The sequence below is a fragment of the Ranitomeya variabilis genome, chromosome 4 (assembly GCF_051348905.1).
Source record: "Ranitomeya variabilis isolate aRanVar5 chromosome 4, aRanVar5.hap1, whole genome shotgun sequence".
Lineage (NCBI taxonomy): Eukaryota > Metazoa > Chordata > Amphibia > Anura > Dendrobatidae > Ranitomeya > Ranitomeya variabilis.
In genome coordinates, this window is record NC_135235.1 from 154,896,691 (window position 1) to 154,923,432 (window position 26,742).

The following is a 26,742-nucleotide window of genomic DNA, read 5'->3' on the forward strand; positions in this document are numbered from 1 at the left end:
CAGCCTCCCTATATACTGCATGAGCCCCACAGCCTCCCTATATACTGCATGAGCCCCACACAGCCTCCCTATATACTGCATGAGCCCCACACAGCCTCCCTATATACTGCATGAGCCCCACACAGCCTCCCTATATACTGCATGAGCCCCACACAGCCTCCCTATATACTGCATGAGCCCCACACAGCCTCCCTATATACTGCATGAGCCCCACACAGCCTCCCTATATACTGCATGAGCCCCACACAGCCTCCCTATATACTGCATGAGCCCCACACAACCTCCCTATATACACTGCATGAGCCCCAGTCTCCCTATATATACTGCATGAGCCCCACATAGCCTCCCTATATATAGCATGAGCCCCACACAGCCTCCCTATATACTGCATGAGCCCCAAACAGCCTCCCTATATACTGCATGAGCCCCAAACAGCCTCCCTATATATACAGCATGAGCCCCAGTCTCCCTATATATACTGCATGAGGTCCCCATAGGCTACTTTCACACTAGCGTCGGTAAGGGCCCGTCGCAGTGCATACGACGTACCGACGCATACTGTGAAATTTCTGCAAGACGTGGGCAGCGGATGCAGTTTTACAAGGCATCTGCTGCCCATTCTGCAGTCCGGGGAGGAGGGGGCGGAGTTATGGCAGCGCATGCGCTGTCGAAAATGGCGGAGGCGACGCACAAAAAAATTACACGCAACTTTTTTTGTGCCGACGGTCCGCCAAAACACGACGCATCCGTCGCATGACGGATGCGACGTGTGGCAATGCGTTGCAAATGCAAGCCTATGGAGAAAAAATGCATCCTGCGGGAAACTTTGCAGGATGCGTTTTTTTCTCCAAAACGACGCATTGAGACGTACAGCAAGCGATGCTAGTGTGAAAGTAGCCATAGCCTCATGTGCAGCACATCACCCCCATAGCCAGCAACATTTGCAGCATGTCACCATCATAGGCAGCACCCTGTCACCCCCATAGCCTCCCCATGTGCAGCATGTCACCCCCATAGCCTCCCCATGTGCAGCATGTCACCCCCATAGCCTCCCCACCACATACTCACCTTGGTCCTGTTCCCCGGCGCTCTGCTTCTCTCCCTGCCTCCGATGCCCAGCGGTACACAGCTGATGTGATGAAATGACGTTATCGCGTCAGCTGTTTCACATGCTGATTGGTGGAGGATGTGGCCGGAGGCCCCTCGTCCACCATCGCAGGCAGCGCAGCTAGAGACAGTGTGCGGGAGGGCACGGTGCGGACCGATGGTTTCCAGCCCCTCGGCTGTCTCGGTGCGCACTTCGCCCAGGTCTGCCCTATATGAGTTTCACTTTTTGTATTGAAGAACTGAAATAAAGTCACTTTTTGATGCTATTCTACTTTAGTGAGAAGCCCCTGTAAGTGGGATCTTTGGCATTGCTCTATGCCTCTAGTTCTCTGCTGTATCTGGGCATCATGAATCGTGGCGTGTGTTACTGGGGTTTCCTCACACAGGCAGTCCACCCCTCGGTGCAGCAGTCACTCCCCTGTAGGCTGCTGTCGCCAGGGGACTAGCATGGAGCCTGTCCTGGAAGCACCGCTATCCCAGTCCTGTCAGTCCTGAGCTGTGGACACTGGAGCTGTTCCTGTGAGCCCCAGCCGCTCTGGTCACCGCTGCACGGAGCTGTGTACGGTGCAGGCTCCGGTCAGTTCCTCACTGCAGTCACTCCATCCCAGTCCCCTCCCCGGTGAGCCGTCTAGAGTGGCGTTGCTGGAAGGCGGCCTCAGAGGAGCTACTCCAATCTAAACGCAATCGTGGCCTTAGATATCCTGTTTTGCGACAGTTTCCATGTTTTACGGCCCCAGCTTTTGGTTCTCTGATTTGCTTTTCGTTTTTTTTCTTCCGGGTGTCTGTAATGACAGCTGTTGGCTCCTTAGCGCTGAGTGCGCATGTGTGCCAGGATGTACTGAGCCTGCGCAAGTGTTAGGGGTCATCGCTAAAGTTCGGGACTATCAGGAAGCGCAGATAGAAAAGCTTCCTGATTGTTTGTGTCCTGCGGAGTAAGTCGCCACTCATGATGAGCAGACACTCCCCGGAGGCGTGTGCGGAGCAATGAGTGCGGGCTCCGTAGTGGATGAACCTTGCAGCAAGAGGATCCGGAGAGAAGAAGCAGAAGTTGCCGAGGGCTGTGTGAGAGAGAGGGGCTCCCCGGGAAGCCGGGGCCCCAGCAGCACCGTGGGGAATAGAGGTGAAGTAGTAGGGCTAACGCGTGACACCCGGCCCTGGCGGCGCCGCCACTTTCACTTTCTACTGGTGCTCCCATGTATGGGGCAGTACTCGGGCAGGTGATTGTATCCGCCGGCCGTGTGCCTGTATAGGAGGGGGGTCCTGTGTGTGTGTGTGTATGGGAAGGGGGTCCTGTGTGTGTGTGTGTGTATGGGAAGGGGGTCCTGTGTGTGTGTGTGTGTGTGTGTGTGTGTGTGTGTGTATAGGAGGGGGGCCCTGTGTGTGTGTGTGTGTGTGTATAGGAGGGGGGCCCTGTGTGTGTGTGTGTATGGGGTCCTGTGTGTGTGTGTATGGGAAGGGGGTCCTGTGTGTGTGTGTGTGTGTGTGTGTGTGTGTGTGTGTGTATGGGAAGGGGGTCCTGTGTGCCTGTATAGGAGGGGGGGCCCTGTGTGTGTGTGTGTGTGTGTGTGTGTGTGTGTGTAGGGGGTCGTGTGTGTAGGGGGTCGTGTGTGTAGGGGGTCGTGTGTGTAGGGGGTCGTGTGTGTAGGGGGTCGTGTGTGTAGGGGGTCGTGTGTGTAGGGGGTCGTGTGTGTAGGGGGTCGTGTGTGTAGGGGGTCGTGTGTGTGTGTGTGTAGGGGGTCGTGTGTGTGTGTGTAGGGGGTCGTGTGTGTGTGTGTAGGGGGTCGTGTGTGTGTGTGTAGGGGGTCGTGTGTGTGTGTGTGTGTGTGTAGGGGGTCGTGTGTGTGTGTGTGTGTGTGTGTGTGTAGGGGGTCGTGTGTGTGTGTGTGTAGGGGGTCGTGTGTGTGTGTGTAGGGGGTCGTGTGTGTGTGTGTGTGTAGGGGGTCGTGTGTGTATGGGAAGGGGGTCCTGTGTGTGTGTGTGGAGGGGGTCGTGTGTGTGTGTGTGTGGAGGGGGTCGTGTGTGTGTGTGTGGAGGGGGTCGTGTGTGTGTGTGTGGAGGGGGTCGTGTGTGTGTGTGGAGGGGGTCTGTGTGTGTGTGGAGGGGGTCTGTGTGTGTGTGTGTGTGTGTGTGGAGGGGGTCGTGTGTGTGTGTGTGTGTGTGTGGAGGGGGTCCTGTGTGTGTGTGTGTGGAGGGGGTCCTGTGTGTGTGTGTGTGGAGGGGGTCGTGTGTGTGTGGAGGGGGTCCTGTGTGTGTGTGTGTGTGTGTGTGTGTGTGTGTGTGTGTGTGTGTGGAGGGGGTCGTGTGTGTGTGTGTGTGTAGGGGGTCGTGTGTGTGTGTGTGTGTGTGTGTGTGGAGGGGGTTGTGTGTGTGTGTGTGTGTGTGTGTGTGTGTGTGTGTGTGTGTGTGGAGGGGGTCCTGTGTGTGTGTGTGGAGGGGGTCCTGTGTGTGTGTGTGGAGGGGGTCCTGTGTGTGTGTGTGGAGGGGGTCCTGTGTGTGTGTGTGGAGGGGGTCGTGTGTGTGTGTGTGTGTGGAGGGGGTCGTGTGTGTGTGTGTGTGTGTGTGTGTGTGTGTGTGTGGAGGGAGCCAGGGAGCGTGCCTACGTTGGTTCTAGACGCCACGCACCAGCCTAAGAGCTAACTAGCACTGCAGAGAAAATAAAGACCTCACTTGCCTCCAGCGGAATGAACCCCAAAAGATATAGTTGCCCCCCACATGTATTGACGGTGAAATGAGAGGAAGGCACACACATAGAGATGATATATATAGTTTTAGCAAATTGAGGCCCGCTGTAAACTAGAAAGCAGAACGATACAAAAGGGGACTGAGCGGTCAGCAAAAAACCCTAATCAAAAAAACCATCCTGAGATTACAAGAACCCAACCTCAGTCCACTAGAGCTACCAGCTAGCATAGAGACATAATAAGCAAGCTGGACAAAAAACCAAACAACTGAAAATCAGCACTTAGCTTATCCTGAAAGATCTGGGAGCAGGTAGGCAGGAACCAAACAGAGCACATCTGAATACATTGATAGCCGGCAAGGGAAATGACAGAAAGGCCAGGTAAAATAGGAAACACCCAGCCACTGATGGACAGGTGGAAACCAAAGGCGCAACCCACCAAAGTCACCCAGTACCAGCAGTAACCACCAGAGGGAGCCCACAAACAGAATCCACAACAGGGTCCTGCGTGTGTGTGTGTGTGTGTGTGGAGGGGGTCCTGTGTGTGTGTGTGGAGGGGGTCCTGTGTGTGTGTGTGTGGAGGGGGTCCTGTGTGTGTGTGGAGGGGGTCCTGTGTGTGTGTGTGTGTGTGTGTGTGTAGGGGGTCCTGTGTGTGTGTGTGGAGGGGGTCGTGTGTGTGTGTGTGGAGGGGGTCGTGTGTGTGTGTGGAGGGGGTCTGTGTGTGTGTGTGTGGAGGGGGTCGTGTGTGTGTGTGTGTGGAGGGGGTCCTGTGTGTGTGTGTGTGTGTGTGTGGAGGGGGTCGTGTGTGTGTGGAGGGGGTCCTGTGTGTGTGTGTGTGTGTGTGTGTGTGTGTGTGTGTGTGTGTGTGTGGAGGGGGTCGTGTGTGTGTGTGTGTGGAGGGGGTCGTGTGTGTGTGTGTAGGGGGTCGTGTGTGTGTGTGTGGAGGGGGTCGTGTGTGTGTGTGTGTGTGTGTGTGGAGGGGGTCCTGTGTGTGTGTGTGTGGAGGGGGTCGCGTGTGTGTGGAGGGGGTCGCGTGTGTGTGGAGGGGGTCGTGTGTGTGTGGAGGGGGTCGTGTGTGTGTGTGTGTGTGTGGAGGGGGTCCTGTGTGTGTGTGTGTGTGTGTGGAGGGGGTCGTGTGTGTGTGTGTGTGTGTGTGTGGAGGGGGTCGTGTGTGTGTGTGTGTGTGTGTGGAGGGGGTCGTGTGTGTGTGGAGGGGGTCGTGTGTGTGTGTGTGTGTGTAGGGGGTCGTGTGTGTGTGTGTGGAGGGGGTCGTGTGTGTGTGTGTGTGTGTGTGTGGAGGGGGTCGTGTGTGTGTGTGTGTGTGTGGAGGGGGTCCTGTGTGTGTGTGTGTGTGTGTGTGGAGGGGGTCCTGTGTGTGTGTGTGTGTGTGTGTGGAGGGGGTCGTGTGTGTGTGTGTGTGTGTGTGTGTGTGTGTGTGTGTGTGGAGGGGGTCGTGTGTGTGTGTGTGTGTGTGTGTGTGTGTGTGTGTGTGTGTGTGTGTGTGGAGGGGGTCCTGTGTGTGTGTGTGGAGGGGGTCCTGTGTGTGTGTGGAGGGGGTCCTGTGTGTGTGTGGAGGGGGTCCTGTGTGTGTGTGTGTGTGTGTGTGTGTGTGGAGGGGGTCCTGTCATGAATCCCAATGGCTAGGGATAGCACAGGACAAGCAAAGTACAAATATATTACGGACGAGCTCTAGGGTGATGGAACCTGGGCTGACCGCTGCCCTACGCCTGACAAACGCAACTAGAGATAGCCAGGGAGCGTGCCTACGTTGGTTCTAGACGCCACGCACCAGCCTAAGAGCTAACTAGCACTGCAGAGAAAATAAAGACCTCACTTGCCTCCAGCGGAATGAACCCCAAAAGATATAGTTGCCCCCCACATGTATTGACGGTGAAATGAGAGGAAGGCACACACATAGAGATGATATATATAGTTTTAGCAAATTGAGGCCCGCTGTAAACTAGAAAGCAGAACGATACAAAAGGGGACTGAGCGGTCAGCAAAAAACCCTAATCAAAAAAACCATCCTGAGATTACAAGAACCCAACCTCAGTCCACTAGAGCTACCAGCTAGCATAGAGACATAATAAGCAAGCTGGACAAAAAACCAAACAACTGAAAATCAGCACTTAGCTTATCCTGAAAGATCTGGGAGCAGGTAGGCAGGAACCAAACAGAGCACATCTGAATACATTGATAGCCGGCAAGGGAAATGACAGAAAGGCCAGGTAAAATAGGAAACACCCAGCCACTGATGGACAGGTGGAAACCAAAGGCGCAACCCACCAAAGTCACCCAGTACCAGCAGTAACCACCAGAGGGAGCCCACAAACAGAATCCACAACAGGGTCCTGCGTGTGTGTGTGTGTGTGTGTGTGTGTGGAGGGGGTCCTGTGTGTGTGTGTGGAGGGGGTCCTGTGTGTGTGTGTGTGGAGGGGGTCCTGTGTGTGTGTGTGTGTGTGTGTGTGTGTGTAGGGGGTCCTGTGTGTGTGTGTGTGTGTGTGTATGTGTGTGGAGGGGGAGGGGGTCCTGTGTGTGTGTGTGTGTATGGGGAGGGGGTCCTGTGTGTGTGTGTGTGTATGGGGAGGGGGTCCTGTGTGTGTGTGTGTATGGGGAGGGGGTCCTGTGTGTGTGTGTGTGTGTGTATGGGGAGGGGGTCCTGTGTGTGTGTGTGTGTGTGTGTGTATGGGGAGGGGGTCCTGTGTGTGTGTGTGTGTGTGTGTATGGGGAGGGGGTCGTGTGTGTGTATGGGGAGGGGGTCCTGTGTGTGTGTGTGTATGTGTGTGTGTATGGGGAGGGGGTCCTGTGTGTGTGTGTATGTGTGTGTGTATGGGGAGGGGGTCCTGTGTGTGTGTGTATGGGGAGGGGGTCCTGTGTGAGTGTGTGTGTGTGTGTATGGGGAGGGGGTCCTGTGTGTGTGTGTGTATGGGGAGGGGGTCCTGTGTGTGTGTGTGTATGGGGAGGGGGTCCTGTGTGTGTGTGTATGGGGAGGGGGTCCTGTGTGTGTGTGTGTGTGTGTGTATGGGGAGGGGGTCCTGTGTGTGTGTGTGTGTGTGTGTGTGTGTGTGTGTGTGTGTGTGGGGAGGGGGTCCTGTGTGTGTGTGTGTGTGTGGGGAGGGGGTCCTGTGTGTGTGTGTGTGTGTGTATGGGGAGGGGGTCCTGTGTGTGTGTGTGTGTGTATGGGGAGGGGGTCCTGTGTGTGTGTGTGTGTATGGGGAGGGGGTCCTGTGTGTGTGTGTGTGTATGGGGAGGGGGTCCTGTGTGTGTGTGTGTGTATGGGGATGGGGTCCTGTGTGTGTGTGTGTGTATGGGGATGGGGTCCTGTGTGTGTGTGTGTGTGTATGGGCAGGGGGTCCTGTGTGTGTGTACGGGGAGGGGGTCCTGTGTGTGTGTGTGTACGGGGAGGGGGTCCTGTGTGTGTGTGTATGGGGAGGGGGGGCTTCTTCAATGTGACAGCCCTTGAGATATTTGTAGGCAGCTATGACGTCTCCTCTCAGTCGTCTTCTTTTTTACAAGCTAAACATTCCCAAATCCTGTAACCGTTCCTCATAGGACATGGTTTGCCGACCGGTCACCATTCTGGTCGCTCTTCTCTGAACTTGCTCCAGATTGTTGATGTCTTTTTTAAAATGTGGTGCCCAAAACTGGACCCAGTATTCCAGATGAGGTCTGACCAAAGAGGAGTAGAGGGCAATAATGACTTCACGTGATCTACACTGTATGCTTCTGTTAATACATCCCAGAATTGCATTTGCCTTTTTTGCTGCTGCATCACATTATCGGCCTCTTCCTTCCCACTACAAGACCCTGCTTGGCTGAAACCCGAGTAATGGGGTCCCTCAGCAGCTCCGGTGTAGCGCTGCTCCCGGTGAGGGGTCGCTTCCCCCTGGGGGGGCTCTCGACCCTGGACGTAGCCCTGAGGTACCTGCGTCCGGAACGCTTCTGCAGGGGTGCCTCCTTGTCACGCGGATCCCGGGGTGAGTGCAGGTGCCTCCAGCCAGGAGAGATCGTGAGCCGCCGTCTCTGCTGCCAGGAGATGCGGCCGCATCGAGCACTTCCGGTTCACGGGTTGCCGCGCGCGTCACTTCCGGGTCGCAGCCGGCAGCATGGGGCAGCGTTCTCTTCCCTCCTACTCTACACTGCGAGGAGGGCCCGGGGCAGGTGACGGTGACATCAGAGGATATAAAAGGTATGTGCCGCTGTGTCCTGTGCTACATGGTTCTGCAGCAGCAGAGCAGCAGCATGGAGGACACGAGATCCGAAACGCTGCAGGAGGGCCAGGCAAACGTGAGTCCTAGGCTGGGGGTCTGATCCCTATAATTTCAATATTTATACGGGCCCATCAGGTGTCCATATTATCTATTGTAGGCCCCGTCGGTGGTTAAGAAATCCAGCAAGTGTAAGAAGTGCCCCATCTGTGCCGTAAAGCTTAAAGTTCCTGGCAGAAATCGCTTTGCGAATCTTACACCAGCCGTATCGTGGATATCGATCCCTAGGGATTTCAGACTTCGTCTACCATTTGATCATGAGGAGGTCAAGGAGTGGGAAGATATTCCCAAGATTGACATTCCGCTTGCAAAAGTGTCTAACAGAACCGCCATTCCATTTGAGGACTCCTCTAATTTAAAGGAGCCAATGGACCGTAAAGCAGATGGGCTCTTGAAAAGAGCCTGGGAAAGTTCAGCGGCCGTAATCCGCACAAATATTGCGGTGACATCAGTGGCTCGAGCCATGCATTTGTGGGTAGATGATTTGAAGGATCAGTTGTCAGCTAGAACTCCTAGAGAGTCTATCATTAAAGCTATCCCTTTATTGAAACTAGCAACCGGTTTTCTTGCAGATGCTACTGCAGAATCGGTTAGGTTCACAGCCAGGGGCCAGTCTTTATCAAATGCTGCTAGGAGGGCTATTTGGTTAAAGAACTGGTCAGGAGATGTTCATTCCAAAAATAAGTTGTGCTCTATTCCCTTTTCAGGAGGCAGAGTCTTCGGGCCCATACTGGATGATATTCTGGAGAAAGCTTCAGATGAAAAAAAGGGGTTTCCGGAGGAAAAACTTAGGAAGTACCAGCCCTTTCGCAAGCCCTATTATAGTCAGAGATCAGACTATAGGGGTAAGGGAAAACAGGGGAGGTGGAGCTACCAAAAAGGGGAGAGAATAGAAACAAAAATAGAGATTCCGGTCCCTTGACCTCTAGATCAGAGTTTCGAAGAAAATGACGCCACCAGGATAGGGGGGCGGTTGTTAAACTTCCTGGGAGATTGGGAGAGGATTACCAGAAGTCCTTGGGTACTCCAGGTCATATCCCAGGGGTACAGAATAGAGTTCGACTCTCTTCCTCCAGAAAGATATTTCGTGTCAAACGTCCATCTCTCCTCAGCCTCCCCTATGTGGTCGGACATACAGGATCTTCTGCGAATGGAGGCAATAGCTCCTGTTCCTCCTCAACAGATAAGAAGAGGTCATTACTCAGGCCTCTTCTCTTCGGCGCAGGTCCTGCTAAGAAACAAACATCTAAAGATTTTCTCGGACAACATGACGGCGGTAGCTTTTCTTCGCCACCAGGGTGGTCCAAGACATCCAAAACTTCAACTTCTGGCGGATCGGATCTTCAGATGGGCGGAGAAGTGGGTACTCTCAATTTCTGCAGTGCATCTGGAAGGTTCGAGGAACCAAGTTGCAGATTTCTTGAGCAGAGAAAAACTATTGTCAACGGAGTGGGAACTGAACTACGAAGTTTTCAACACAATATGTCAACGCTGGGGAACACCGACAATGGACTTATTTGCGACCAGACGAAACGCGAAGGTCGGAACCTTTTATTCGTTGAACCCTCAAGAAAATCCTGCGGGAGTAGACGCTCTCTCTGTCATGGAGTGGGGGTCTGCTATATGCTTTTCCCCCTCTTGCATTGATACCGAGAATCCTCAGAAAAATATGCGAGGACAGAGCTCAAGTTATTTTGGTGGTTTCTTCCTGATCCAAAAGTTAGTACCATTTGTTGAGGAAGTTGTCGGTAGAGGAACCCTATCTCCTGCCGGAAAGGGAGGATCTACTATTCCAGGGTCCGATTCTTCATCAGAACCCAGGAAGCCTCCAATTAGCGGCTTGGATCCTGAACGCCAGATTCTGAAAGCAAAAGGGCTCTCGGAGGGAGTCATCTCCATACTTCAAGCAAGTAGGAAGCCAGTAACCTCAGCAATCGATCTAAAGATATGGAAAAAATTCTGCAGTTTTTGTGGAGACACAACAGTCGATGTTGACCACCCTGACATTCCTAAAATTCTTGATTTTTTTTTTTTTGCAGCAGGGATTCAAAAAAGGTCTTAGACCAAGTACTCTGAGGGTCCAGGTGGCAGCCCTAAGTGTATTTTATGATTCTACCCTAGCTTCCCACCCTTGGATAGCTCGGTTCTCCAGAGCGGTTCAAAGGCTGAGACCCTTAATTAGGAAATTAGTCCCACCTTGGGATCTTAACCTGGTCCTTAACGAGTTGTGTAAAGATCCATTTGTTATAACGAAAGATATAGACATTGTAAATCTTTCCCTCAAGACAGTCTTCCTAGTGGCCATTACATCGGCGGAAAGACTGGGGGAACTTCAGGCCTTGTCCATCCAAAATCCCTATTTACAGATATTTGACGATAGACTTGTTTTAAGACTTAATCCAGGTTTCCTTCCTAAGGTGGTCTCGGCTTCAAATATAAATCAGGAAGTAGTACTTCCATCATTTTGCTAGTTTCCCAGAAATAAAAAGAAAGCTTTTTCCATAACCTAGATGTCAGGGAGACGGTACTTAAGTACTTAGAAGCAACTAGGGCCTGGAGACAGGATAGCAATCTCTTTGTCCTTTATGGGGGTCCTAATAAGGGAAGAAAGGCATCAAAATCCACCATTGCGAGATGGATTAGGTCCACCATTCGTCTGGCTTATCAGGCACAAGGTAGGGATCCCCCAGAAAATCTTAAGGCTCATTCATCCAGGGCTATGGCGGCTTCATGGGCAGAGAAAGGGGGGGCCTCGGCAGATCAGATTTGCAGAGCTGCATCTTGGTCTAGCCTCAGTACTTTTACTAAACATTACAAGCTAGTTGTAGTCTCTTCTCGGCTAGCTTTTGGCAGGAAGGTGCTTCAAGCAGTAGTCCCTCCCTAGGACCAAAATTCTCCTTTGGTATTTCGCCATGGTGCTGTCAGGTGGTGACCTGGAAAACGGTAATTAGACATACCGGTAATTGTATTTCCAGGAATCCATCCTGACAGCACTGTTAGTTCCCTCCCTATTACAAATACGTTGTATACTTATGTGAAGTAACATTTGTATAAAAGTTATGTTCAAAATAAAATTCTCTTTTTGCATCCACCCAGATGTTACTTTGGAAAATCACTGAAGGGTGGAAGGGGGAGGGTCCTTTTAACTCTCGTGGTTTCCTGTCCCACTATGGATAAGGACGTCCTACATGGTGCTGTCAGGATGGATTCCTGGAAATACAATTACCGGTATGTCTAATTACAGTTTTTTTCATTTTTTATTGCCCAGATGTAGTACTTTGCATTTTTCCTTGTTAAAAACCATTCTGTTAGTTTCTGCCCACTGCTCCAGTTTATATCTTTTGAATCCTCTCTCTCTTCTTTAGTATTAGCTATCCCTCCTAGCTTTGTGTCATCAGCAAAAATTATGCAAAAGTATGCAGCTCTACCGGGTCGCTCACCATCTCCAAATGGTTGTGTTTCATGGGTATCAAGTTTTTGACTATAAGGCTATGTGCGCACAATGCGGATTTTGCTGCGGATCCGCAGCGTTTCCGCAGCTGCGGGTCCGCAGCAGTTTCCCATGAGTTTACATTACAGTGTAAACCTATGGGAAACAGAAAACGCTGTGCCCATGCTGTGGAAAAAAAACGCTCAAACGCAGCGGTTTACATTCCGCAGCATGTCACTTTCTGCGGATTCCGCAGCGGTTTTACACCTGCTCCAATAGAAAACCGCAGGTGTAAAACCACAGTGAAATCCGCAAAAAAACCGCTGTAAATCCGCGATAAATCTGCTGCAAAAATGCAGCGTTTTTACCCTGCAGATTTATCAAATCTGCTGCGGAAAAATCCGCAGTGGACCATTCTACGTGTGCACATATCCTTAGGGTCCTCCCTGCTGTTCGCTCCTTTTGTCATGTTGTTTGATACCCCAGAGCCCCCTCTTCACCAGGAGGTCCAGAGCCCTACAGCAGACTTTCATGGAGGTACCTTATCATTGATGTGAATGTCACTTCTAATGAGACCTCTTGGTTTATCATGTGACCCGGGGCTGTTTAATGCAGCTGTAAATGAGCCCCCCACAATGTGATCTTCATCAGCTACATAGTGACATTTTCTCTTCTGTTCTGTCTCCATGTTGCATCTGTTTTTAAAGGTAAACTGAACTTTTTTTCTCTGACTCTTGGCAACAGAGCAGTAAAAAAAAAAAGAATGGAACTCTGAAGTCCCAAGTCTGTCTTCTGCATGTCATCTGTTTATATGGTCCCCAGACTGTTATGGTAGTCTGATTGTGCTCGGAGTTTCTCGGACCAGAGATTCAGACCTATTTTAAAACTGATGTGTGTCTCAGGGATACTCTATGGGTCAGGGTGTTGTCTGAGAGAAAAATGGTCCACACCTAGACGTGTCACATAGATGTGTGAATGTAGCTCTACAGTGACTCGTTTACCCTCTAGGTCAGGGGATTAAATTATCACCTGTGCAATACAAGGACATCCTGAAAACATGACCTGTTTGCGGCCCTCGAGGAATGCAGTTTGAGAGCTCGGCTCCAGGTAATGCACTGTATACCCATCTACCACTGATAAGGGTGACATGTACCTCCATTTTTAAGGAAACATTAGGGGTAGGTTCACCATAGCAGATGTCTCTGCTAGTGTCTAATTTATCTGAAGGGGGCTTTCATAAATCCATATATCTTGTGTAAATGTCCTCATTCAGCTGTAAGGAATGGGATATTTCTCATTGTTGGTATCTGCCACATGGGTTTTGCCTTCTGTAACCTTCACCTGACATTGTAGTATAATACATACTGTGTTCCTCGGGGGAGGTTGCTGCAGAATACCATGATAGTCAGTGCACAGATCTGTTAAGAAACCTCACCACTTGTTTTCAAACACAAGTACCAAAATAAAAAAAATAGCCTAAATCTTGTTTCCAGATCAAACACAATGACCCAATTCACTAATACAGCCTAATAGGTGACCGGTGTAAACTTGGACCTGGCAAATAAAAGATGTTCCAAATGTATCAGTCGTGCACATTTTGTGTATGGTTTTGTACATGTTGCATGGTTCATAGTTGGCTTACTTTACATCACTGTATTTATCCCTAAAAACAAGCTTTTTGGGACTGCAGAGTAATGCCACTGTCTGTATTATTGACTAGAGGGCCACACATTTGTTCTATATGGTACATATCAATAATTGTCTACGTTGTCTTACACAAAAGAATGTGCAACGTCTCACACACCATTTATATGGAAACACCTAAATAAAATGGGAATGGTTGGTGATCTCAACTTCCTGTTTGTGGCACATTAGTATATGGGAGGGGGACAACTTTTCAAGAAGGGTGGTGACCATGGCGGCCATTTTGGATCCAACTATATTTTTTTCAATGGGAAGAGGTCATGTGACAATTCATATTTATTGATAATTTCACAAAAAAAAACAATGGTGTGCTTGGTTTTAACATAACTTTATTCTTTCGTGAGTTATTTACAAGTTTATGACCACTTATAAAATGTGTTCAAAGTGCTGCCCATTGTGTTGGATTGTCAATGCAAATCCTCTTCTCCCACTCTTGACCCACTGATAGCAACACCGCAGAAGAAATGCTAATCTAAGGGGGTCAGATTCCTTGTAGGAATGCTCGGACTTGACACCCATAATGTGGTGCTGCATCATCTTGGGTGTCAGGTCCGAGCATTCCTACATGAACAGTTTCCTGGAAAGTCGTGGGCCAGTTGAATGGCCACCAAGGTCTCCCGATCTGCCCCCCTTAGACTTTTATCTTTGGGGTCATCTGAAAGCTATTGTCTATGCTGTGAAGATTCGAGATGTGCAGCATTTGAAACAACGGATACTGGAAGCCTGTGCTAGCATTTCTTCTGCGGTGTTGCGATCAGTGTGTCAAGAGTGGGAGAAGAGGGTTTCATTGACAATCCAACACAATGGGCAGCACTTTGAACACATTTTACAAGTGGTCATAAACTTGTAAATAACTCATGAAAGAATAAAGTTACGTTAAAACCAAGCACACCATTGCTTTTCTTGTGAAATTCTCAATAAGTTTGTGTCACATGACCCTCTTCCCATTGAAAAAAATAAAGTTGGATTCAAAATGGCTGATTTCAAACACGGTCACCACCCATCTTGAAAAGTTTTCCACATCCCATATACTAATGTGCCACAAACAGGAAGTTGATATCACCAACCATTCCCATTTTATTTGTGTATCCATTAAATGGCCCACCCTGTATTTTACCTACAGCGTACCTCTATCATAAGTTCTTTTTTTTTTTTTTTTCCCTATGTACTGGTACAATCAAGGCAAACGTTATCGGTTTCCCCCGATAAGTCCTGGTTTTAGGACAAGTCACATGCTTCGTGCTTTTTCTTGTGAACACATCTGAGCTGGGGCTAGTTAATCCATTTCTGCTACAAAGAACTCTTATTTTCTTATTTTACAGTTTTTAAACAGAGGACCCTTCATTCCTGGTTGGAAAATAAAGGAAGGCGGACAGACAAGATTAAAAGGTGACTTATTAACATGCTTTATAATAAACGCCATGAAAAAAGTACTTCATGGTTTGTAACCCATAGATTGTAGCTGATTTTATAACGTGACCATGCATGAACTCCAGTGTACCCATGTCCTAATTATCCTATTTCGTCTAGCAGTCATTTCACTGATCGCCCATCTACTGCAAAGTCCGATATAAAGTTATTACTGTCACCCACAAAGGTCTCCACAGTTGTGCACCGCTATATATCTATTCACTGTCTACCACCCTACCTTCCCCCTCCACAGTTGTGCACCGCCATACATCTCTTCCCTCTCCTTTGTCTACCACCCAACCTACCCCTTCCACAGTTGTGCACCGCCATACATCTCTTCCCTCTCCACTGTCTACCACACTACCTACCCCCTCCACAGTTGTGCCCTGCCATACATCTCTTCCCTCTCCTTTCTCTACCACGCTTCCTACCCCCTCCACAGTTGTGCACCGCCATAATCTCTTCCCACTCCACTGTCTACCACCCAACCTACCCATCCACAGTTGTGCACCACCATACATGTCTTCCTTCTCCACTGTCTACCACACTACCTACCCCATCCACAGTTGTGCACCACCATAATCTCTTCCCACTCCACTGTCTAGCTCCCAACCTACCCCCTCCACAGTTGTGCACCGCCATACATGTCTTGCCTCTCAACTGTCTACCACACTACCTACCCCCTCCACAGTTGTGCACCACCATACATCTCTTCTCTCTCCACTGTCTACCACACTACCTACCACCTCCACAGTTGTGCACCACCATACATCTCTTCCCTCTCCACTGTCTACCACACTACCTACCCCCTCCACAGTTGTGCACCACCCTACATCTCTTCCCTCTCCACTGTCTACCACACTACCTACCCCCTCCACAGTTGTGCACCACCATACATCTCTTCCCTCTCCACTGTCTACCACACTACCTACCCCCTCCACAGTTGTGCACCACCCTACATCTCTTCCCTCTCCACTGTCTACCACACTACCTACCCCCTCCACAGTTGTGCACCACCCTACATCTCTTCCCTCTCCACTGTCTACCACACTACCTACCCCCTCCACAGTTGTGCACCACCATACATCTCTTCCCTCTCCACTGTCTACCACACTACCTACCCCCTCCACAGTTGTGCACCACCCTACATCTCTTCCCTCTCCACTGTCTACCACACTACCTACCCCCTCCACAGTTGTGCACCACCATACATCTCTTCCCTCTCCACTGTCTACCACACTACCTACCCCCTCCACAGTTGTGCACCACCATACATCTCTTCCCTCTCCACTGTCTACCACACTACCTACCCCTTGCACAGTTGTGCACCGCCATGCATGTCTTCCCTCTCCTCTGTACCACTCTACTTACCGCCCTTTTCTCAGTCTACCACCCTACCGTGTTCTACATCTCCTCACACATCTGTCTTTGACTCTACCCATCCTCTCCACAGTTTTGCATTACCCTATATTTCTTCTCTTGTCTACCATCCTAACCCATTCTCTCCGTTCTGATAATAACTGAAGACTTAAAGGTTTTCCCGCTAACCAAGTTAATGTTAAACAACATTTTAATCAATAGATCTTTATATAATAAATTCCACAATTGGATGTCTTTATAAAAATTGTCCCTGTGCTGAGATAATCTTATACATGTGCCCATGCTGTGTACTCTGTATGGCTGTGTCTGACCGTGCAGAAACATGGTTTAATCATACCACACCTGGGCAGGCGAGGAAGCAAACAACTATGCAGACATTACAGCATGTAATCACAGATGATTCTTTCTTTTAGGTAAAACATTGCTTAAAGCATCGGTAACTCCAGCGTTTTGTTTTATTATTAAACTGCTGGAGTGGTGCTTTAAATGTAAGATCATTTGTCTTCCGGCGTTTTCATCCGTTTTTGCCACTGCTCCCGTCAGTCTCCGGCGAAAAATAACCTGCTTGCAGCTCTGTTTCTTGGCGGTATGTGGAGGTCCTCTTACAAGTCTGAGAGCCTCGTTCTGGTGCTAGTAGACTTGCATTGCGCTCTTGTGTCGTGGCTGCTCACAAGATTTTTGCAGGGGGACCAGAGCGGCACTGAAAAAAAGCTGTGAAGACGCTGGAGGGTGAGTATATGACCAAGGGCAGGGGGCTTAGATTTAAAGTGCCACTCCAGCGCTGAAAAAAAACATAATTCTGGAGTGGTGCTTTAAAAAAGAAAAAGGCAGTGAAATACTTTACCTCACAAAATAATCATTTGTGATCACATGCTGTTATGTCAGTATACTCTTTTGCTTCCTCCCCTGCCCAGTAGATGTGGTATGATCAGACCATGTTCCTGCACGGTCAGACACAGCCATTACACAGTACACAGCAGGGGCACATTTATAAGATTATCTCAGCACAGGAACATTTTATTTAAACATCCAATTGTGGAAATTATTATTATTCCAAGATCTATTGATTAAAAAATAGTTTGTGGGACAACCTCTTTTAACCTGTGTAATATCAACCTCTCTAATAATGCTGCATCAGTTGTCTGGAATGCTCTACCCTAGACAATTTGGTTAGTTTCCAGTATCCACAGCTTTAAGCGTGGCCTAAAACACATTTCTTTACTTTCCTATCTCCTATCCGCACTAATGTCACTATAATATTAATATCTGTATTAACCCCTTTCTGACCTTTGACGGGATAGTAGGTCCAATGGCAGAAACCCTGCTTTGATGTGGGCTCCGGTGGTGAGCCTGCATCAAAGCCTGGACATTTCAGCTATGTTGAACTACTGACATGTGCCCGCAATAGGCGCGGGTGGAATCGCGATCCACCCGTGCCTATTAACTAGTTAAATGCGGCTGTCAATCTCTGACAGCGACATTTAACGCTCGCTTCCAGCCATCGGGCTAGAAATACTTGCACCGTTGACCCCCGTCACGTCATCGTGGGTCATCGGTTCGTCTGCATAACAACCAGAGGTCTCCTTCAGACCTCTATGGTTGTTGATGCCGGATTGCTAGGAGCGCCACCCTGTAGTCGACGCACACAGCAATGCAGTAATTCTACATACAGGTGATCTGAGCATCGCTCCTATGTAGCAGAGCCGATCAAGTTGTGGCAGCTTCTAGTCTCCTATGGAGGCCATTGAAGCATGCCAAAACTTAAAGAAAATTTGTTTTAAAAATATAAAAAATATAAAGTTTGAATCACACCTCTTTCGCCCCATTCAAAATAAAGCCATAAAAAAAAAAATCAAACCCACACATATTTGGTATCGCCGAGTCCAGAATCGCCCTATCTATCAATAAAAGGATTAACCTGATCGCTAAATGGCATAGCGAGAAAAAAAAATTGAAACGCTAGAATTACGTTTTAGGCTACGTTCACATTTGCGGCCAGCGCCGCAGCGTCGAGCGCCGCAGCGGCGCCGCATGCGTCATGCGCCCCTATATTTAACATGGGGGCGCATGGACATGCGGCGCACTTGCGTTTTGCGCCGCATGCGTCGCTGCGGCGCCCGCGTCGGGGCGCAGAGGACGCAGCAAGTTGCATTTTTGCTGCGTCCAAATTCAATGAAAAAAACGACGCATGCGGCGCAAAACGCAGCGTTGTGCATGCGTTTTGCTGCGTTTTTGTTTGCGTTGTGCGCTGCGGCGCCGACGCTGCGGCGCACAACGCAAATGTGAACGTAGCCTTAGGTTGTTTTTTTTTGTCATGACATTGTATTAAAATGCAATAACAAGTGATCAAAAGAACATATCTGTACAAAAGAGGTATCATTAAATCGTCAGCTCGGCACGCAAAAAATAAGCCCTCACCCAACCCGAGGTCTCTAAAAATGGAGACACTACGGGTATCGGAAAATGGTGCAAATTTTTTTTTTTTTTTTTTAGCAAATTTTGGAATATTTTTTTTCACCGCTTAGAGAAAAAAGAACTTGTAATGACCTGGAGAATCATAATGGCAGGTCAGTTTTAGCATTTCGTGAACCTAGCAAAAAAGCCAAACGGAAAACACTGTGGGATTGTATGTTTTTTTTGCAATTTCACCGCACTTGGAATTTTTTTTCCCGTTTTTGATTACATGCCATGCTAAAACCAATTATGTTGTTCAAAAGTACAACTCCTACTGTAAAAAATAAGCCCTCACATGGCCATATTGACGGAAAAATAAAAAAGTTATGACTCTGGGAAGAAGGGGAGTGTAAAACAAAAATGCAAAACCGAAAAATGCTGCGGTCATGAAGGGGTTAATGTCTCTTTTGGCTGGACCATATATGACTATCACTTTTACATCGTGTCCCCTATATCCTTAGATTGTGGCTTGCGAGCAGGGCCCTCGCTCCTGTATGTGTTGGCATTGTGTTACTTGGTAATGTCTTTCTATGCAGGTCCCTTCTGAATGGTTAAGTGCTGAATATATTGTCACTATAAACGTATGTTCATGCCATTCACATCTAATGGCTGGTCCGATAAGTTGTCACACAGCACCACTTCAGGTCTCGTGAAGACGACTTCGGTATGAGTTATTAGGGTGTATGAACGCCATAGAGACGGGTGGCCTGCTCCAGACGCCACTCTGCGCAGCTCTCGTTAGGCATATGCAAGCCATTATTGTAGTACAATGGCCGCCATGTAATACCACATTTTCTTGCAGCAACTATTAGGCCTCTTTCACACTTCTGTCTTTCAGCTCCTGTCACAATCCGTTGATTTTTGAGAATGCAGGATCCTGCATTTTCTCATAGACTTGTATTAGCGACGGATGGCCATCCGGTTCATCCGTCGTGCACTGGATCCTGCGTAAAAAACGGTCCGTCCGGCAGAGAAAACGTTCAGAGGAACGTTTCTTCTGCATGTCGGAAAATCAGTCAGCGACGCATCCTGCGCTGCCGTCACTGGCTACAATGTATGCCTATGGGTGCAGGATGCGTCGCTGCCTGTGAAAAGTTGGAATCCAGCGACGGGTCCCGTCTTTTCAAAGAGAGCATGCGTGGAAGAATTTCCCATCAGGTCGCTCTCTTTCTACTATTGATGCTGCCTATGCAGCATCAATAGTAACAAGATATAATGTTAAAAATAATTTAAAAAAGAAAGAATCGCAGTGTTCTCACCTAACGGCGTTCCCGCGCAGCGATGCTCCTGGAAGCTAGCGTTACTTCCTAGTAATACATTGTGAAATCTCGCGAGAAGTCGCAGTCTCGCGAGACTGCGAGATTTCGCAATGTATTACTAGGGACGCTAGCTGCCGGGAGCATCACTGCGTGGGAACGCCGGTAGGTGAGAATACTGCAATTTTTTTTTTTTTTTAACCTGGTTTGTGTTGTGTATGCGTTTTTGCAGCGGAAAACTGCTGCTAAGGCTTCTTTCACACTTCAGTTGTTTGGCGTCAGTCACTTCCGACATAGTGACGGATCCGTCACAATTGTTGAGAAAACTGTTCCAACGGATCCGTTTTTTGACGGATCCGTTACTTGCGGGTTGTCTGGGAAAAGTATCTACTTTTTGGAGCATGCGCAATTGAAAAAACGGATTGGGGCGACGGATCCGCCGAAATGACGGTCGCGACGGATCCGTCGCCCATAGGCGGCCATTCTATGGAATGACGGACGTGACGGATCCGCTGCGAACCGTCATTTTGGCGTTGACAAAAAACGTTTCAATGTCCGTCTATCTAGACAACGTCCGCCAAATTTCGACGGATCCGTCGCATGACGGATGGAACTGACGACCATCCGTCACAATCCGTCGCCAATGGAAGTCTATGGGAAAATAACGGATCCGCCAAAAAAAATGACGGATCCGTTATTTGAGGAAACTGGTGGTTTTAGACTGAGGCCAAAAAACTGAAGTGTGAAAGAGGCCTAAGACGCATACACAACAGGTGCACATAGCCTCGACGGGTCTGTCAGAAAGACGGGCCCAGTGCACACGTTTTTTATAATCTGCACAGGATCCGTCATTTCAAAATTTTGACGGATCCTGTGCAGATTGTAAAAATGGAAGTGTGAAAGAAGCCTTCCAGGGGCAATGCCTGACTGGCTGAAGCCTCGCATGGCAAACTGTAAGAATCCGACAGAATTGATTGAAAAGCCCCAATTTAATGCAAGTGAATCTGTCATCAGTGAAGACCCTTTCCCATTCCGGAGATAGGCGATGGCGGCGGCTGCTAAGGTTCTATATAGAAGAGGGAGGAGCTGTCAGTAATTCCTCCCTCCTCCATAGAATTGCATCTGTAGCTGCCACTATCTCAGTAATGGGAAAGTGTCTTCCCTAATGACAGGTTTTACCTCAGAATTTATATTTAATTTATTTTGAAATTCATAAAATATGAAAAATGACTTGGGTTAGAGATTTTCAAGTAGTAAACTCTAGAGGCAGAAGTTGCTGACACTTGACAAGAAAACCAAGTGTAATGTTGGCTTGTGTGTTGACTGCAGTAATTGTGGGCAGAATCTGCTCTTAGGTGTCCAATGTCCCTTCTACCCGTTGTACTGGGCTGCAATAACTTGGCGCCTGGGTCCCCTCCCCCCACAACCGTGAACGGGGTATGCCAGGGGACTTGCCACTGCTGATGCATCCACAACATAGGAGATGCAGTCGGTGTCAGACCACAGTCTCCATTGTCCTAGTTCTGCCATATTGGCTGTGTGCAAGTGCCATGCTCTGACACTTACACACCTGCAAACTAAAATGGCGGTGGCTGAAGAAAAAATAGACAAAATTAATACAGTACATTTTATGTTTCTATAATAAAAAAAGATCTATTCCTTTTATAACACACTCCTTTTTACATGAATCTATGCTATATACATTAAACTATAGGCCCCCTTTCCTAACGAGGGATTACATCACACACAGGTGGTGCAAGGCCTGTACAACAGTCTTTTGGCACAGATTGTAGCAGAGTTCTGGCAGATGTAACACAGAAAATCTCTGTAATATAGATATACTGATGTATACAGCAACGTCTTTGTGCATTTTTTCTTACACACGGTACGGCCTGCTATACTTCTGTAAAGGGTTACTAATGCTAAGGCAATAATTTTGTGATATGTCAGAAGTCACCTTTATTGACCTTCTTTTCTAAAGGATGAGAGAAAATCGAATGGATTAGGGGTTGGCAATTAATTTTCCTGAGGGGCCACATGAGACCCTGAATGTTGTGTAGGGCCGAACCAATATGATGAAATTAAAATTAAATTCTGCTCAATATTAATATTAACATACAATTATTTTATATTAATTATACTTAATATCACTTAATATTGAGCAGAATGAAGTATGCTGACCTCCTCCTATATACTGTAAAGTCCTCACATAGCCTTCCCACAATGAATGAGACCCACATAGCCTCCCCACTTCCAGCCAAACATCCCATACACGTGAAAACCCCCACCACATGCTCACCTTGCTCCGGTTCCCCCAGCGCTCTGCTTCTTCTCTGAGATGACTCTCCGCAGTGCACAGCTGACGCCCTTTCTCATGTACAGCACCATGGAATTAATGGTGCTATATAAATAAATAATAATAATAAAATGACGTCATCACATCAGCTGCCTCACATGCTGATGGAAGAAAGGACCTGCAGCCCCTCCTCCACCAATGCACTCACCACTGCCTGCATCCCAAGTATGCAGATGGCGGTGACCGTGGGCATGGAGGACAGGCTTGGGAGGACAAGGTGCAACCCATAGGCCACTGTTTTCAGCCCATCTGCTCTCTCGGTCTGCAGGCCGGACAGGAACAGCCAGAGACCCGCCGTGGCCCACTGGCCGCACTTTGCCCAGGTCTGAGATAGATCATCAGTATGGGATTGGTAGGGATCCTACAAGTGGCACCCCCATCAATCAGCTGCTAACTGCTCTGGCCAGCTCCCCATACATTACTTGTGTTTCTCAATTGCCAAATCAGGCCGGTTCCACTTGTGCTGGTTAAACATTTGTAACCTTTTATCTATATGATTACCAGCCGATTTTTGCTGGGCCATGAAAGCTATGCCACCAGCCCTCATTTTACTGCCTCCTGCAATCAAAATTCGCATTACAGCCTCAGAAAAAACAGCATGGTTGTAAACAGAATAGGGAATGAATAGATGAAGGTTAGTTTAATTTTTAAGATATTTTCTGGGTGTCTGTAGGAAGAATAATTGAGGGGGTATGTATGAGGCTGTTGAGTTCAGGTTAGGAGTACAGATGAGCAAATTTCTCGCTTATTCGACAAGCTATAGCGCTTACCGAATAAGCCGCAGAGGGAACCCGGATACACGGAGCGCTCCCGATAATCAGCTGATCAGCCGGCACTCTCCATGTATCCGGGATCCCTCTGCAGCTTATTTGGTAAGCGCTATAGCTTGCCGAACATGCCGGGATCCAAAGAAATTTGGTCACCTCTAGTTAGGAGACCTACAGACCGTCCAGACATTGCAGTCATTACTTGGACCGTGAATGTACGACGTGTGAGATGGACACATAAGTTAATCTTTACACTTTTTTACAGGGTTGCGGATTCTGTAACCCAAAGTTCTGATTCCTCTATTTACTTGATGGTCAGAAAAAGCCTAATGTTTCCATTTATGAAGGAGTCAGTCTTGGAAAAATGATGAGGCCACTTAAAAACATAAAACTTTTTAGAATACTATATATACTAAATAACTCTTCTGAATCCCTATGAAATTCTACAATAACAGGTTTCTTCCATAAACATGGAGTCCTTATATTTCTACCGACTCCACCCAGAACCAGCTCTATAGTCAGTCTTGAATCCTTGGTTTTACGTTCACCAAAAGACTAAGGCTGTGTTGTGTGCACACGTTGCTGATTTTTCGCGTTTTTTTTTTTTTTTCGCAATAACGCTATAAAACCGCAAAAAAACAGCATACAATATGCATCCCATCATTTAGAATGAATTCCGCAATTTTTGTGCACGGTAAAAAACGCAGCATGTTCATTAGTTTTGCGGGGGTTTTTTTGCGGATTTCCCACTATAAAATGCATTGGGAAATGTCCGGAAAAAAACGCAACAAAAACGCATGCAGATTTCTTGCAGAAAATTTCAGGTTTTTCTCAGGAATTTTCTGCAAGAAATCCTGAACGTGTGCACATAGCCTAATAATTTACTGTAAATAAAAATTCTACACGACCCCTGTAAGGCTATGTGCACACGCAGGAAATGTGGTGCAGAATTTTCTGCACTAAATCTGCATCTCCTGGCAGAATCCGCAGGTGCAGTTTTTGTGCTTTTTTGTTGCAGATTTTGTGCAGTTTTTATGCAGTTTTTACCACTGCGGATTTTTATCATGGAGGGGTGCAGAAACGCTGCAGAACTGCACAAAAGAAGTGACATGCACTTCTTTTAAATCTGAAGCATTGCCGCACTGATTTTTCTGCACCATCTGCACAGCTTTTTTTTTTTTACCATTAATTTACATTGTACTGTAAATCACAGTGTGGAACTGCACCTTTTCTGCGCAGAAAAATCCGCTGCAGTTCTGCAGGAAATCTGCATTGTGTGCACATAGCCTTAAGGTACCAGGTTTTTATCATGTAGAATAATTTCAGAGCTTTTTTCCATCTTTACGGTTACCTATAATCTGTCCAATTCAATGTAACAATAAACTGAAATCTTTTTGGATGGAAACAGAAAACTAAGTAAAGTAATGTGATTGCATAAATACACACAAATACTTTGTTGCAGCACCCTTTTGAATGTATTAAAGCATTCAGTCTTTTGGGGTAGGAGTCCATCAGCATGGCATGTCTAGAACTGGTGATCTTTTCCTTCTCTTCCTTGTAGTAGTTTCACATCTATTAAATTGCAAAGGCATTTTCTGTGTACAGCGTCCTCTTCAGGTCAACCCACAGATTTTCAATTAGATTTAGGTCTTGGCTCTGGCTGGGCCATTCCAAAATGTTGAATGTCTTCTCATGAAGCCATTTTTTTGTTAATTTGGAAATATACCTAGGGTCGTTGTTGTCAGGGCTGTGGAGTTGGAGTCAGTATAAAATGGACCAACTCCTAAGATATATAATAAGTTGGGTTCAGGATGTGCTGTACATGTTTTCATAAGAATTTGGGAAAGTTATGAAATGGCCTATAAATGTCGTTTCTGTTCCTGATCTGAGGATCTCGTCTTTTAGTGGAGATGAATCTGTGGTGCACTTTATGTACATGCTCAGTGCTGTGCAGTCAGAAGTCAGGGAAATTGAGGAGTCCCGGGTGGGTGGTTTGGCTTACAGACTCCACAGACCTGATTGTTGTGCTGTGTTTTTCGCAGTCAAGTCTGAAGGTGACCTCTCTGGTAGAAACAGGAACGGACATATTGAAGTCGGGATGCCTAGTGGAGATACTCATTCACTGTCATACACTATACACAAGTGGAAATCTAAAGATTTGTAAGCTTCCCTGGTAGATGGACTTGTATAGTTTTTCTGGTTATTCAATAGTATTGCTACTAGAACCCCCTATTTCTTACAGAGTATTAGCCACCACACCCACAGGGAATAATAGGACGTGAGTACAACAAGGAGTTTCTGGTTCCATGTTGTTGTACAGTACGATGTAGCTCTTGCCCTTTCTCCTGCGTGGGGAGGCTATTACTCATTGCTCAGTTTATGATCAAGAAACTCATTTCTGGGAAGTCCAATGTTCAAAGTAAAACTGAAAGGGTTGTCATACAGCAGATTGTAGGAGGCACAGTAGGTGGGTGACTGTGTATTTTTTGTTCTGTGTGGGCTCTGATTCAGTATATACAGTAATTGAAGCGTTCCTCTGATCCTTAGAGTATAGATAGTCGGGTTTATATTTACTGTATCTCACATTATACAGTTGTACTGCCTTCATATACTATGACACTATGGAAGCAGATACCGTGACCTAGCAGTAACTTCAAGGCAGTAAAGTAGAATCCATCACTCCCAATTCAGCGTTAAAGGAAACCTGTCACCCCCCCCCCCCCCTCCCCAGGCGTTTGTAACTAAAAGAGCCACCTTGTGCAGCACTAATGCTGCATTTGGACAAGGTGGCTCTTTTAGTTATGCTCCTTGCACACGCCAAAATAAACACTTATAAAATGTGTCCCCTCACACCGTGAAACCGTCCAGGAGGCGGGACTTTCCTTCCTAATCAGACGCAGCACAGCTGTCATTCATGCCCCCTTGGCGCCTCCTCCTCAGCGTTGTTTGAATCTGTCCTGGAGCCTGCGCTGTTATGTTATGCCTTGGGCATGCGTAGTTAGCGCTGCCCGTCTTCTGACATTATTTGATGTCAGCCTTACTGCGCCTGTGCGGTCACGCTGCCCGAGATCCCGCCCCGCAGTGTCTTCTGATTTATTCACACTGCGGGGCTGGGATTCATGGGCATGCGCAGTGCATATCTTCGCCTCTCACTCATCTCCTTCTGCCTTCTTCAGACTGTGCGGCGTCAGCTGATCCCTAATCACATGCCACGGCCGTGACGCCGCACAGTCTGAAGAAGGCGGAAGGAGATGAGTTAGAGAGGCTTAGATATGCACTGCGCATGCCCATGAATCCCAGCCCCGCAGTCTGAATAAATCAGAAGACACTGCGGGGCGGGATCTTGGGCAGCGCGGCCGCACAGGCACAGCCAGCCTGACATCAAATGATGTCAGAAGACGGGCAGCGCTAACTGCGCATGCCCAAGGCATAACATAACAGCGCAGGCTCCGGGACAGATTCAAACAATGCTGAGGAGGTGGCGCCAAGGGGGGAGGAATGATGGCTGTGCTGCGTCTGATTAGGAAGGAAAGTCCCGCCTCCCTGGCGATTTCACGGTATGAGGGGACACATTTTAGAAGTGTTTATTTCGGCGTGTGCAAGGAGCATAACTAAAAGAGCCACCTTGTCCAAATGCAGCATTAGTGCTGCACAAGGTGGCTCTTTTAGTTACAAACGCCTGGGGGGGTGACAGGTTCCCTTTAAGTGTTTCCCGCGACTATGCCCCTGATGGCCAATGTGTGACGCCTGGTACGTCTGTGTATCTGTGCCAGGTACTGCTCTTCAGCCATACTGTAGTGAATGAGGCACAGATGCACATAAAAACAAGCCGCTGTGCCTGGATACCCAGAAAGGGGCATGCAGCTTACTGAGGCCCAGTAGGGGTTGGACCTCTAGGGACTAATCATTGATGACCTATCCTAAGGGTAG

At 48.1% G+C, this 26,742-nt stretch overlaps 1 protein-coding gene across 3 annotated transcripts in view; it reads left to right on the top strand.

Moving 5' to 3' along the window:
* The first annotated feature begins 1,829 nt into the window (after positions 1 to 1,829).
* Positions 1,830 to 26,742, top strand: part of PARG (poly(ADP-ribose) glycohydrolase) — a 163,003-nt gene continuing 138,090 nt past the window's right edge. The window contains exons 1-2 of one of the 3 annotated variants that reach the window (XM_077259337.1): positions 1,830 to 2,227; positions 14,512 to 14,578. In XM_077259337.1, the coding sequence (XP_077115452.1) occupies positions 2,092 to 2,227; positions 14,512 to 14,578 (203 nt within the window). In that variant the 5' untranslated portion in view covers positions 1,830 to 2,091. The remainder of the gene's footprint in view (positions 2,228 to 14,511; positions 14,579 to 26,742) is intronic. The other 2 variants (XM_077259338.1, XM_077259339.1) reach the window with 2 other exon arrangements.